Here is a 14,408-nt window from a genome sequence, read left to right as displayed (position 1 = left end):
AGGAGATATAGAGAGAGAGAGACATAGCGAAAGGGTGAGAGAGAGACACTGCTTCCCTGTTTCCTTTCACAACTCGTAGCAGCAATCGGCGAGTCGGTCCTTACCGAGACTGGGATCAAAACAAAGCGGTCTTGTGTGTTGAGGATCCGAGCAGGGGGTGAATATACAGCCTAGTAGGGGTTACGTTACATTCTGTCGTGTGTCGTGTTCGTCTAGATTTCTTCGGAACTGTTACAACGGTACTACTCATTGTGGATTTGCATTTTTCGTAGCACCGTTTCAAACCACACCACTCTCGTTACCTCCCGTTTCGGACGGCGGAGGTTTAATTCTTGTTTTTCCCGTGGTGACCAAGGCGGCATGAATGACAAAAACAAAGGTTGATGTCCAAAGCTCGCCGAGCCAGGTCTCTGCCTCGCCCAAGGAACGGAGACTGCTCCTCCGACACAAAATGGAAAACGGAGGCGGAACCGGTAGCTCGGACAATGGGCAGATGCAGCACGCGATGGCCGAGCAACAACAACAACACCCGGATTCCACGTCAGGAGCAGCCGCGGTGTTGTCCGGCAAGTCCGCGGGAGAGAATAAGAAAAAGAAGATCAACCGAGCTCCGTCTCCGGCTAGACCTAAAGATGTGCCCGGGTGGTCCCTCACCAAGATCCGCGGAGGGATCGCTACCCCGACGCTGAGCGTCAAACCCGGGGCCATTCATCTTGGCAGCCGGGTGTCCCGGCGGAGCCCCGCGGGGAGCCCTGGTGGGAAGGAGAGCAAACCAGAGAAGCACGGTGCCGGCCGACAGACGGGAAGAGCACCGGCGTCGTCCCAAGCGAAGAGTCCTGGCAGCAAAACGGGCAAAAGCGCACAAAGGAGAAAGACCTCAGACGCCAGTACGGGATCCGACGACTTGTCTAAGGACTCTGGATGCGCCGCGGAGAAGCTCTCCCCGACCGACAGCAGCTCCGAGTTGTCCGACTGCGCGTCCGAGGGGAACAAGCTCTCCACGGACGCAGCGAGCAGCGACACTGAGTCCAGGAGCAGCCGGGGAGGAGGAGTGGACGGCGAAAAGCCGGTGCGGGACGGCGGCGTGTTCTTCTCGGACGTATCAAGCCGACAACAAGCCGCCAGGAACGCGATGGAGAAGGAGCGACTGAGCATGGAAACCGGGGATGAGAGCATGTCACCCGGGGATGAACGGTCCGCCACCTCGTTCGACAGCCGCGTCCCCGCCAGCACATCTCTGGCGTTCTCAGACCTCACCGAGGAGCTGGTGGACGGCATGCAGGAAGAGTTCGTCCGGGAGATCGAGGAGCTGAGATCTGAGAACGATTACCTGAAAGTGAGTCTGTTACCTTTGTGTTTTAATACAAAGACAATCACACACATCACACACACACACACACACACACACACACACACACACACACACACACACACACACACACACACACACACACACACACACACACACACACACACACACACACACACACACACACACACACACCACTTTACATTGCCATTCAATACCAGATACGGAATGCTGCCTGCATGAAACCTCACACTACACATGTTTATACCTACTGTACAAAGATGCTTATCGTCAAATGTAAACAACTCAAAGGGGACAGCATGGCTTGATTTATAACTGCACTATTTTAGAGAAGCCTACGGCTCTAGACTCTAGAGAACAGTAATAGCCTCGTAATATTTTTAGGTGTGGCGGTTGGTAGGCCATTTCGTCTCACGTCATATGGGTAATTAATCAGACCTCAAACTTGGCCCAAAATGGCACAGTAACAGTCAGCAATATTCAGTAGAAATGACAAAGAACTGCAAATTACAAAGCAGTGGTCTCAGTGAGAGACTGCCATGTTTTCATCAACCCCATGCACGGCTAAAATATGTGTACCATCCACACACACACACACACATTGTGCCAGCAGCACGCATGATATCATCAGCCAAACACCAACCACGTGTCTTCATTATCACCCTTTCCGCATGGTCGGTGTGTAGAACCTCTTTTGGAAACAAACAGGGGATCATGGCTCAGAATATCGGCTCTTGCGTCTGTGGCGAAGATGTACAGGCCTTTAATGAGCTATCCATGTGTCATCTGGTCCAGCACAGAGCTGCTACCTGATTCTGATTCATGGAGGGGAACAAATCAATAGCTTCGACCGGCTCCTCCGTCTCACCTCTCTAACCCGTGCTTATTGTCCAGCCAGCGGGCCCTAGGATTAGGATAGGACTTAGGCTTCCAGAACCGTTGGAGCCCGTTGGGCAAGCAGCTCACTATGATGGACGCATATGGGGCGGCCTCCGAATCCAATTCTCAACCATATCACCAATCGGCAGAACCTACCTTGAACACGAGTGTAGTCGAGGTAGATGGAGATGAGTCTGTTGTTTGCTGCTAAATGGTTGTTGTTGTTGTTGTGGTGTTGTGGCATGGGGATGACGTTACTTGTGGAACACAGTTAGATGAATGCATAGTGATGAGTTGCTGGGCTGAACCTATAGTCTCTCAGCTCGAGGTGGTGTGTGTGTTTCGTGTCGTTGCAGCTGGTGCAGGCGCAACTGGGTAGACACCAGAAGAGCTAACAACAACATACAGCACGGCTGTCAAAATCTCGGTTTCTCCTTAGTTTCTCTATACAGATACACGATATATCACCATGTTCTTTCGCCTTTGTACCTTCCTCCCTCCCTGTCCCCATGGTATACCCGTTCTTTATTCCTGCCCTCTCTTGTTCCTCTCCTCCCATCCCACTCTCTCGATCTCCCTCTTTCTCCCCCGCCTCTCGGCTTTCTTCCCCCTTCACTCACCGGCGCCGCACCCCACTGTATCTGCAGTGTGGCCACCATCTCTATCGTATTGTTACAGTGTTGTTGTATGTATCTGCACTGCAGTGTGTGTCCCATGCAGTATCTCTAAACACACCCTGTGTGTTTCCCTACTCTGCGTATATTCATATTCCCGATAATTGAATCAAGCGAGGAGATCATAAAGTGTATGCAAACATAATGCATTGACATACAGAAATTCTGAAAGGCTATAAACATATCCAAATGATATTAGTGATCATTTGGCTGAGCCAGCATTCAGCTCTTCTGATTCCCTGATTCTCCTCTGCAAGTCGATCCAGTTTCACCAGATGACTATTTAATGAGCGGCCTCCAAGTTCAAGTTACCTCTCTATCTCCCGTCCTCCCTCCCTTCCTGCCTCCTCCTCCCCTATCTTTTATAAACATGGGGGGGGGGGGATTGAGCCCGGTAATTACCTACGCGTGGCGGTCAATATTATGGTCCGGGGAGCGGGAATCATTTAATTACCTCTCCAGTCCGGGCAACCAGAGCACCTTAACAGTGGCAGACACACCTGCACGCGCTGGTACTCCATGAGACGGAAACAGGCGCCTCCAATGGCTAGTTAACTATAATATGTATGTAATAGCCCTATAAAGATCTATCTTCAACAATCAAAGCCGTTGACGCTCAGACACACTGACGCACGCATGCATGCATGCATGCACACACGCACACAATCACACATCGCAGGCATGGACTTTAGGAGCTCGAGAGTCGATTGGGAACAGTTACCGAACAGGAAGTAGTGGTGAAAGGGAGCATCCCCTAATTACTGTGTCTATTGACATAGCCACTGGTCTACTCTGCTGTTACTCACGTCTGAGTGAGGCTTCCTACTGGCGTGACTGGAAAAACACACGTCTATGTTCTCCCCTCTAGTCTGTTTAAATGAGGTCAGTAGACCATGTCTTTCTCTTTCGTTTTCTCTCTCTCTATTTTGCTCTATCCCTCTCTTGCTCTCTCTCTCTCACTCTCTCTCTCTCTCTCTCTCTCTCTCTCTCTCTCTCTCTCTCTCTCTCTCTCTCTCTCTCTCTCCCTGCCTGTCTCTCTTTCATACCTACTTATGCTGCTGTGCCCTTGCTTACACCATCTTGCTTTAATTCTCTCTGCCCTTTTCTTACTCCCTCTCTCTCCCACTCTCACAGCTCTCTGGCTGTCTCTCTCTCTCTCTCTCTCTCTCTCTCTCTCTCTCTCTCTCTCTCTCTCTCTCTATCTCTCTATCTCTGTCTCTCCCACTCTCTCTCTCAATCCCGCTCTCCCACTCTCTTTCCTTGACAGAAACAAACCACACGCTATGAATTGTTTATACCATAGTAGTAATCCCACACATATATACACACTCTCCAGACTGTGTTTGTTCCGCTCAGTAGAGACTGACCCACATTTTCCTGCGTAGTAATTTATGACAACAGCCTTCTACATACAAACCACTCCCCTTTATTTACCATCTACCTAGCTATCGTTGTGTCTGTCTGCCTGTCTACCTGTCTGTCTGTGGAAGGAACAGTGTGAAGGAAGAGTCCAGTGATTCCATTCTAAACCCTAGGTGTATGGGATGACTGTCTGTCCAGACATCAGCTGTGTTTTGGGTAAAGAGTGACACAGCTGGCCCGGGGCCTTTGAACTTTGATCTGTCTGCAAATTAATTGACTCTTGAAAACGGATTCAAAGCAATGAAACCTACCCGTCCAGTTTGTCATGGCTAGACGTTCATGAGCGACACACACAATCCTGTCTGTTTGAATAAATTGTCTGCCGGAGACTTGTTTTGTATGCTAACGTTGTTATACACAATATATCAACTAGCTCGTAGTTTAAAATGACCTGGACATATCTATAGTCACTAGTCAATGCAGATCGATAATGATTTCAATCATGTTATCAATACAACACATCATGATATATTCTACAAATTGGGAATGCTGGTCGACCCGTAACTCTCCATGTTGCTCCACCATGTTTCTACGGAAGCCCCTAAGAGACAAACGGCTCTAGAGACGAAGCTGCTTATCTCATCTCATCTCATTTAACTAAATGCAATTAATAAATCTATCAAGGAACATCCTCACTTGACACTTGGCGACTCTATGCTGTCGTAGACGATGACATCATTTTTAGAAGTACTTACTGGCACCTTACAGGCCACCGCAGCTTATCCTATGTTGTTGGAAAGGGAGGGGGGAATGGAGGTGAGGTGGGGGGCATTCAGTCAGTTGCAATCCGTAACCTCAACGCTAGAGGCCACTTAATCCTACCGCCTTTAAATATTGAAGAGGCCGATATTGAAGATATGTTCTCTCCCTGTAGGATGAGATGGAGGAGCTGCGGTCTGAGATGCTGGAGATGAGAGACATGTACTTGGAAGAAGATGTCTACCAACTACAAGAACTACGCCAGCAGCTGGAGCAGGTAACACTCTCAGACACACCAGTGCTACTAGAACTACGGCTACTATTACTACTACTACTGCTACGACACCTGCTATTACTACTACTACTGCTACTACCACGACTGCTACTACTACAACAATAATCAGACGGTTATTATTACTGCTGCTATTGTAATACGACTGCCACTGCTTTCTAAATTGCCCATAAAATATAAATGTTTCAAGAAAATAGGTAGAGATACACTAGATGCAAACTGATATTTTGAAAATTTCAACTTATTTTTTGGTCTCACATTTGAAGATTTTCAAAGTTGAAATTGTTATGGTTCCCTGTTTAAATGTTTATGGCTGAATGAATGGATGGATAGACAGGTGGACAGGTGGACAGATAGACTGATGGACTGATGGACTGATGGACTGATGGACTGATGGACCGATGGACTGATGGACTTATAGACTGATGGACTGACGGACTGACAGATAACCCTGTCCCTCCTCTGTAACGCAGGCCAACAAGACGTGTCGCATCCTGCAATACCGCCTGCGGAAGGCAGAGCGGCGCTCTGTCCGTGTGGCCCAGACCGGCCAGGTGGACGGAGAGCTGATCCGGACCCTGGAGCAAGACGTCAAGGTGAGGGACCCGCCCCGGGGAGGGGGGGGGGGGCGCCTGGGGTGGAGGAACGGATTTCCCATGATCTGCCTCTTCTAGGTCCTGGGATCCATCGGGTTAATGAGAGTGTGCTTCAATGGCCCCCCCCCCCCCCAGCCTACCCGGCCGATAGTGTGTTTACTCTCCGAGAGATAGGCAGAATGTAAACAGTTAGAGAGATGGTGGCACGCTCACATGACATGATCCTCCCAAGGCTGATACGCACACACACACAAATAGTGGAGGGGAATCCTTGTGTGTGCGTAAGGACCCCAGGCCCCAGATACTCTGACACCCTCCATGTGACACCAAACACAATGAGGGCTCTATCCTTTCCATGCCCGGAGAGAGAGACAGACCGTGGAAGGATAAAAGAGAGAGAGAGAGAGAGAGAGAGAGAGAGAGAGAGAGAGAGAGAGAGAGATTTGAATGAGGAGCGAGGTGGGGATGATGTCATTCTCGAGGGGGGTTTAGCCTCGGCTGTTGCCGTCCCTCATGATTACACACCAGCTGTTTAGTTTTTCCTGCGTTTAAACCGCAAGGGAGGAAGGAAGGCCGGAAGAAAGTGATTTAAGAAAGAAAGTAAGAAAGGAGGGGGGAGAGACGGTTGGTCTGTCCCGTTCTGAGAGCGGATGTTCCTCTGACGGACCGTGGTATCTTTTAGTCATTTGTTGACATCGCCGGGAAGAGGGGATTGGCCGGCCTCCTTTTCAAATTCAAATGGTCTGCAGCCAATCAGGGCGGAGCAGAGGGGAGAACAGTGGGGTGACTGTCAGACGGACTGAAAGAAAAAAAAAGGAAGGAAGGAAGAAAGAAGGAAAGAAAAATCGATTCCATTACAAATCTAATCTCGGGTTTCCGTTGACTGGTGAGATGGTCTGGAGAGAGATGATTCGGGGCACATAGGGTTTGTCCCACTGCTGTTTCTATCATCGACAAGAATCGATGATATTGTTCATTCTAAAGCGTTCTGTCCTCATAGACCCCAGCCCAGGATTAGAACCGCCCGTGTACTAATTCAGTCATTAGAGGAAGAATCACACTGGGAACGGGAACTATAAATAGTATATTGTTACATCATTAGATAAACCGATTGATGTAGGTAACAAACAGGTCTACACACAAAACAGCATCGGCACTGGGGACTCAGAATCTCTTTCTCCCCGTCTCCCCTCTCTCAGTCTCCTGCATTCTCTCTCTACACGTGGTACATAGTCTCCCTGGCTACCAAACACACACACACACACACACTGCCAGCTCAGGTTACGCCCTACAGAGCTGTGTGTGTGTGTGTGTGTGTGTGTGCCACGTGTGTGTTCCATGTGTGTGTGTGCCACGTGTGTGTCCCAGATGTGTGTGTGTGTGTGTGTGTGTGTGTGTGTGTGTGTGTGTGTGTGTGTGTGTGTGTGTGTGTGTGTGTGTGTGTGTGTGTGTGTGTGTGTGTGTGTGTGTGTGGGTGTATGGGTGTGTGACACGTGCATGTCACATGTGTGTGTGTGTGTGTGTGTGTGTGTGTGTGTGCGTGTGTGTGTGTGTGTGTGTGTTTGTGTGAGCGGCCTCCATCCTGAATCATCTCTTCTGGAAAGATACTCGAGTGCCAGTGACCATGACGACACTGAGTGGAGAACCCCTCGAACCTGCGACCGGATGTTTATTGGCTGACTCAATACGCCAGCCTTTTGCCGATGACTTAAAATACAAAATAAACCCCTTCTATGTTATAGGATCAGAACAGTGTTTTCTGCTGTGTACAGGGCGGGGCCTGTCTAGACTCCAATAAGCTCCCCTCCATCTTCATCCAAATGAATTGGCTTTGAGACTTCTGATGGCTTTAAGAGCTCAGTATATCTCTTTATCCCCCCTCTCCCACTCTCTCGATCACTCGTCCACTCCCACACACACACAGTTGGAGGCCCTGGACAACATGTGATTGTGTCTTAGCGAAACGGCAGGTACCTGTCTGCCACATGTCTTCCACAGTGTTTGTGTGTGATTGGGTGTGTATGTGATTGGCAGTGTGTGTGTGTGTGTGTGTGTGTGTGTGTGTGTGTGTGTGTGTGTGTGTGTGTGTGTGTGTGTGTGTGTGTGTGTGTGTGTGTGTGTGTGTGTGTGCTTGTGCCTGTGTCTATATGTTTGTTAGCGTGTGTGTGTGTGTGTGTGTGTGTGTGTGTGTGTGTGTGTGCTGTGCATCCCAGTCACTTCCAGTCACTACCGGTGTTCCCCAGGGTTCTGTTCTAGGCCCCCTCCTGTTCATCATTTATCTACTTCCACTTGGCCATATTTTCTGTAAATTTAACATTCATTTTCACTGCTATGCGGATGACACCCAGCTATACATATCCACCAAGCCCACTTCTACCCTTCCTCCCACCTCCCTCTCCGATTGCCTACAAGAAATAAAATCGTGGTTCACCTGCAACTTTCTCTAACTCAAGAGCAATAAAACAGAAGTCCTCCTCATCGGCACCAAATCAGCCCTCACAAAACCTGACAGCTTTTCCATCACTATCGACAACACCTCAGTCTCCCCCTCCCCTCAGGTTAAGAGTCTGGGTGTCATCCTCGACAGCACACTATCATTTCAAGCACACATCAATAAAATCACCAGGTCTGCCTACTACCATCTACGCAATATCAACCGCCTCCGCCCATCCCTCACACCCCGTAGCACAGCCATCCTTGTTCACACCCTGGTCACTTCCCGCATCGATTATTGTAACTCCCTCCTCTTCGGTCTCCCCCTCAAGTCCATCCGCAAACTCCAACTGGTCCAGAACTCTGCCGCCCGCATCATCACCAGAACCCCCTCCATTAATCACATCACCCCTGTTCTTCAGCAGCTTCACTGGCTCCCGGTCAAAACCCGCATCCACTTCAAGATTCTGCTCCTCACCTTCAAGGCCCTCCACAACCTCGCCCCTCCATACATCTGTGAACTCCTACGCACCAACACACCCACCCGCACTCTCCGGTCCTCCTCTTCCATTCAATTCACTCTGCCTCCCGCACGCCTGGTTACCATGGGGTCCAGAGCCTTCAGCAGATCTGCCCCCCACCTCTGGAACACCCTCCCACCTGACATCCGTAATTCCGACACTCTTTCCACTTTTAAATCACGTCTCAAAACACACCTTTTTAAACTGACATATTCCATCTAACCCATCTTACCCCACTTATGTAAATTGTTCAATGTATCTTGTTCTTGTGTTTTTTTATGATTGTTGATTATGTTTTCTGTTTTTAAACTGCCCTGTAAGGTGACCTTGGGTGCTTTGAAAGGCGCCCTCAAATAAAATGAATTATTATTATTATTATTATGTGTGTGAGACACATACCAATAGTTTCAACCCCTTGGCAGTCATCTCCCCAAGCAAAGCATATTCCAACTTTCCTTATAAGTAGCTCATGAATGCATTTGATTCACTCCTCTATCATGTCTTCCCTCTCTCCTGTTTGTGTATTATAACGTAACCCTCATACTTCTCTGGTGACTCGTCTCTACTCACTTGCTCTTTTTATTGACTTGAGGAAACAAACGCTTCACACATAAACCGATACACCCGCTCTCACACTCTGCCTATTCTTTGCCTCACTTCTCTTTGACGTTGTGTGGGTGTGTTTGATGTTTATTGCATGAATGTGTGTTTGTGCAAAATATGTCACAAGACTGTAATTTAAAAAAACTGTGCTTAGTGCTTAGTGCTTAGTGCTTAGTGCTTAGTGTGTGTGTGTGTGCTTAGTGTGTGTGCTTAGTGTGTGTGTGTGTGTGTGTGTGTGTGTGTGTGTGCTTAGTGTGTGTGCTTAGTGTGTGTGTGTGTGTGTGTGTGTGTGTGTGTGTGTGTGTGCTTAGTGTGTGTGTGTGTGTGTGTGTGTGTGTGTGTGTGTGTGTGTGTGTGTGTGTGTGTGTGTGTGTGTGTGTGTGTGTGTGTGTGTGTGTGTGTGTGTGTGTGTGTGTGTGATGAGATGATGACAGGTCATATGCTGAGGGCACAGGCAGCCAGAATCTCCGCAAGGATCTCTGCTCTATGACATTATTTCCTGTTCCACTCACCCACTGCTCCCATTCCCACCATGAGCTTCAGCCATCTGGACCCCCCCCCCCCCCCCTACACTCACACACACACACACACACACACACACACACACACACACACACACACACACACACACACACACACACACACACACACACACACACACACAGGATGTAGTTTTAATCGTATGATATCAACACTATAATGCTCGAAGGCGTGTTCAGAAGACAAAGTCCACTTTCCTACTTTTTTAAATTGGAGGACTTTACACTACAGGCTATAATGGGTCCTCTGCATGCAGCGTGAGAATCCCTCACAATAAAAGCCCATGAGGCATTCTGCTGTCCAACCCTTATACCAATTCGTCATTGAAACTACACCTGACTGGTCGTTTTACATCTAAGGGTTGTGAAGGAATGAGGAGTGGAAGGCCGGGGACGGATTGCCTGTTCTGCAGCTGTTAAAAGCTGCAGCCAGACAGAAGGGTACCAGCCAGCTCAAAACACTCTTCAACCATATAAGGAGACAGCAGCACAGCTGTACTACAGTGCTTTAGTCCAGTATTTATGCTACACCTTGCCATATGTATACACTGGGTGTAAGTCTAAGTGTGTGTTCGAGCGGTTAAACCATGCTTTTCATTGGGGTACATGCTTTTCATTGGGGTACACTCTTGTGCTTTAGTGTCACATACTGATTTCCGGATGTTACCTTGTTGTCGTGTACATCATGGGGGAGAGAGAGGGCGACTTTTAAATTTAGATGCGGTATAGTTGTTTGAGAGGTTCCAGGAAAGCGCACACTCGGCAATATTCAAACCCACACACACGGACACACACACACATGGAGACTGACTCACACACACAGCCAATGATGGGTTATTATGACAAACATGGAAACTGTGCTTCCCTCAGGATGTCACACGGATGGAAATTGTGTGTGTGTGTGTGTGTGTGTGTGTGTGTGTGTGTGTGTGTGTGTGTGTGTGTGTGTGTGTGTGTGTGTGTGTGTGTGTGTGTGTGTGTGTGTGTGTGTGTGTGTGTGTGTGTGTGTGTGTGTATAAGCCTGTATGTGTGAATGTGCAATGAATGCAGGTTGATGCATGCACATGCTATCCCAGCCTTTTTGGTGCTAAGGAAATTGAAAAATGTCACACGCCTCATTACTGGGATATATTATTAGCACTGTCGTAATATTTCAAACAAAGCAGATTGTCACAAAAGTGGGTACAGGCTCATAAAACACAGACGGCCAAATGCATTATTTGTCCGAAATATGTATTGGAATGGGGTCAGAACTGAAGCATGACGTGGGATAATGAAGCAATAATGAAGCAAATTATAAATAGTCCTAATTATATTGTTGACAGGAAATTATTTTTAAATTGCTTGCATGCGCTGTTGTAACCGATGTCAGGAATATTGATTAAATCCCAAATTCACGTTTCATGGCTCACCTTACCGTGCTTCAAGGTTTGGAACAGCCTCATATAACCGGTAGAACCTCTTGTAAAACTCATCACAGTTTCATAACTGTGTCATGTGTCATGTATCGTTCCTTCACGTAATGTTAAGTCAGTGTATTTCTGATGCCCCCAAGCTGGGGTCATCCCAAGACCCAGTAGGATAGAGTAGAGTACTGGTACTACATTTTAAAATAGACAAAGCCGTGTGCCAATAGAAAGATCAACTTGTAGGTTACACTTTACATTAGTGTCCTGTTACAGTGTACTTTACACACAAGTACTGTGTAATAAGCATGAAATGGAACAAGTTCATTGGACGGCATGTAAGTATACAGTGTGGTTAGGGTGAATGGTTAAGATTAGGAATAGGGGAAGATTATAATCAATTATACTAACAACCCCATAATTTAGTTCTTTAGATTACAAAATGGGTTGTTGGCAAATCTGAGAAACCACAGACCGATGGAGATGTTGAACTGTTGAACCAACCTATTGTTTTAGTAGTGATATTATTATGATTGTATTACTCGACGACGTGGGGTACCGCAACTCTAACTGTGTTTCCATCGACTTCCATTCTTCCATTCTTCTTCTTTATGAAATGCATCTGATTTCAACGTCGGCTTCAGTTTCCAACTTCACGGTCCTTGATTATTACTACAGTGAATATTGACGACATTAAATATTGATATTTGTTTAATTTTAATATTATATCGATTTTTGCTGCTCTTAAAGGTGTGGTAACTTGAGGCAACACTAGCAATAGTGGATTTTAAAGGGCGGGGTCAGGGTTGGAGGGGAGGGGTGTGGGTGAGGGAGTGGTTCGAGTCACTGCCTTCAACATCAAGCTTCATCAAGCTTCGACCTGAGTCAGCTGTAGAGCTGCATAAGGTGTGTGATGCGTAGTGGGTTGGCGTGTGCAGCATTCTGAATCATGTACAGGGGTGTATGTGAACCCTCTCTCACCCACTCACTCACTTTCACTCTCTCACTCTCTCACATATACACACACACACACGCACACGCACACACTACAAGGATTTCCTCATTCTAACGGCCACTCATTGAATGTTGTTTCCCGTGGCATGTCTTTCCTTCTTTCATTCTTTCTTCCCCTCTTTCCTTCTTTCCCTTCTTTCATTCATTCCCTCTCTTTTCTTCCGTTCATCATTCTTTGTTTCTGGCTCCTCTCCCCAGCCCCCCGGCACTCAGATGGAATGCTAATGACATCCTATAGCGGTTGGTCTCCATGCTGCCAAATCCCCCTTCTGTGTCCGCTAACAACGTACCGGAACCAAAAACACTTACACAGAGTCAGAGAGGAGGGCCCTTCGTCGGGTGTGTGGCGGGGGGAGTGAAGAGTGAAGAACGACTGGAGTCAAACCCATAAGCGCTTTTTAAGCACTCAGGATATTTAAATTCCTCGTTAATAGCGATACAAGCACACCGTTCAGGATCCGACGCAGTCGTCCGCTGGTACCCGTCGATACGGTAACGGATGGTTCCACACAGAGAGAGCAGACGTCCTCTCCTAGCAGCATATGGGGCCGTAGCGTGTTCGGCGTTTGATGGCTGTTCAGATGGCACACTCGCGCTTCCTCTCGGCCATTGACCTGTAGTGCCGAGTCAGATCCTATCGATTCACTCTTCCTCTCAAGTCGTCGATTCCAACGCATATTGTGTGCGCTACAGAAAACAAACACGTGTTTGCACTTAATTGCAGTGGTCAGAGGTGAGATATTGCAGTCAGCCATACTAGGGATATCGATACCAATTGAACGTGCCATTTCTTCTTCATCGTATGTTGTTCAATCATTGATTTAGCCGTTTGACTGGGGCTGTCTGTTGCTAGTGGCAACGGGGCCGAGGGGGGTGCACTGGGGGGGGGGGGGGGGGGTTGGGGGGGGGGGGGGGGGGGTTGGGGGGGTGGGGAGTCAGAGATAGAGTAACAGATGCAAACCTAAAGAAAAACTGGTAAAGGAGGAGAGTTACCAGAGGACAAAGGAATCTTGCTTAGACTCTGCTGTGAAGGACTGTGGACTTACACACACATGCACTCTCACACGCACACACACACACATACACGCACATACACACACACACACACTCAGATTGGAATTGAATTTCGGTGCAGTAGGGAGAACACGGTGACATTGTATTGGTCGCAGCTGCACAGTAGTACTACTCACACACACACACACACACACACACACACACACACACACACACACACACACACACACACACACACACACACACACACACATAAAGAACAATAAAACAACATAAACAGACAAGGACGCCCACACAACAACAGAGACACATTCAGAGTGTCAAACAGACACACACACACACACACACACACATAGGAACTGCCGATGATAATAACACTTTATCAGCTGCCTGCATGAGCAGCACCAGCGTCTAATTATACTGGAGGAGAATGATGAGCAGAATAACAGTTACAGTATATGGAAAATGCACAAGTACGCACACGTACGCGCTCGCACATGGTGAACACGTGCACACACACACACACACACACACACACACACACACACACACACACACACACACACACACACACACACACACACACACACACACACACACACACACACGGTGCAAAAGCCTTAATTATAGAGGTTTACAGTGAATAATCGCTAATGCACATGGTGTATCGTCATTTCATATATTAGCACAACATAGCTTTGATTTCATAAAAGTTTTCTTTCTTATGCTGTTGAAAAAACACAAAGTGTAATTATTCAGGTTGGCTACAAGTCTTCGGCAAACTGCGGTGGACTTTTGGCCTGTTCTGTCCTTCCCTGGTGCTTTGTTTGCTGTGAGCTGTCTGCCCATGGCTGATTGGTTCCTATGAACTTTAATGAGACACTCTGATGTCAATCTTTTTCAGCCAGTTGCGTTCCTGCCAGAATTTAATGAGACTCGTTTCAAGCACACTTTCAATTTTTTAATTGACACTTTGACATTTGAAA

The 14,408-nt window shown here is 47.7% G+C and overlaps 1 protein-coding gene across 1 annotated transcript; it reads left to right on the top strand.

The window, feature by feature from the left end:
* LOC130386026 (microtubule cross-linking factor 1-like) lies at positions 1-11,568 on the top strand. The gene is made up of 5 exons (XM_056594813.1): positions 1-1,336; positions 5,180-5,281; positions 5,770-5,892; positions 8,451-8,881; positions 11,544-11,568. The coding sequence occupies exons 1-5, from the start codon at positions 365-367 to the stop codon at positions 11,566-11,568; spliced, it is 1,653 nt and encodes a 550-aa protein (XP_056450788.1). The 5' UTR covers positions 1-364.
* Positions 11,569-14,408: the final 2,840 nt, after the last annotated feature.

Source organism: Gadus chalcogrammus, chromosome 7 (assembly GCF_026213295.1).
Source record: "Gadus chalcogrammus isolate NIFS_2021 chromosome 7, NIFS_Gcha_1.0, whole genome shotgun sequence".
In the NCBI taxonomy this organism is placed as follows: domain Eukaryota; kingdom Metazoa; phylum Chordata; class Actinopteri; order Gadiformes; family Gadidae; genus Gadus; species Gadus chalcogrammus.
The sequence above is the reverse complement of the archived record's forward strand: the minus strand, read 5'-3'. Positions and strand labels throughout refer to the sequence as shown.

Coding starts and splice junctions, on each gene's coding strand:
- LOC130386026 (XM_056594813.1), top strand. CDS start 365: ATGACAAAAACAAAGGTTGATGTCCAAAGCTCGCCGAGCCAGGTCTCT. Junction 5,893..8,450: donor CCCTGGAGCAAGACGTCAAG/GTGAGGGACCCG, acceptor CCCTCCCCTCAG/GTTAAGAGTCTGGGTGTCAT. Junction 8,882..11,543: donor ACACCCACCCGCACTCTCCG/GTCCTCCTCTTC, acceptor GATGCCCCCAAG/CTGGGGTCATCCCAAGACCC.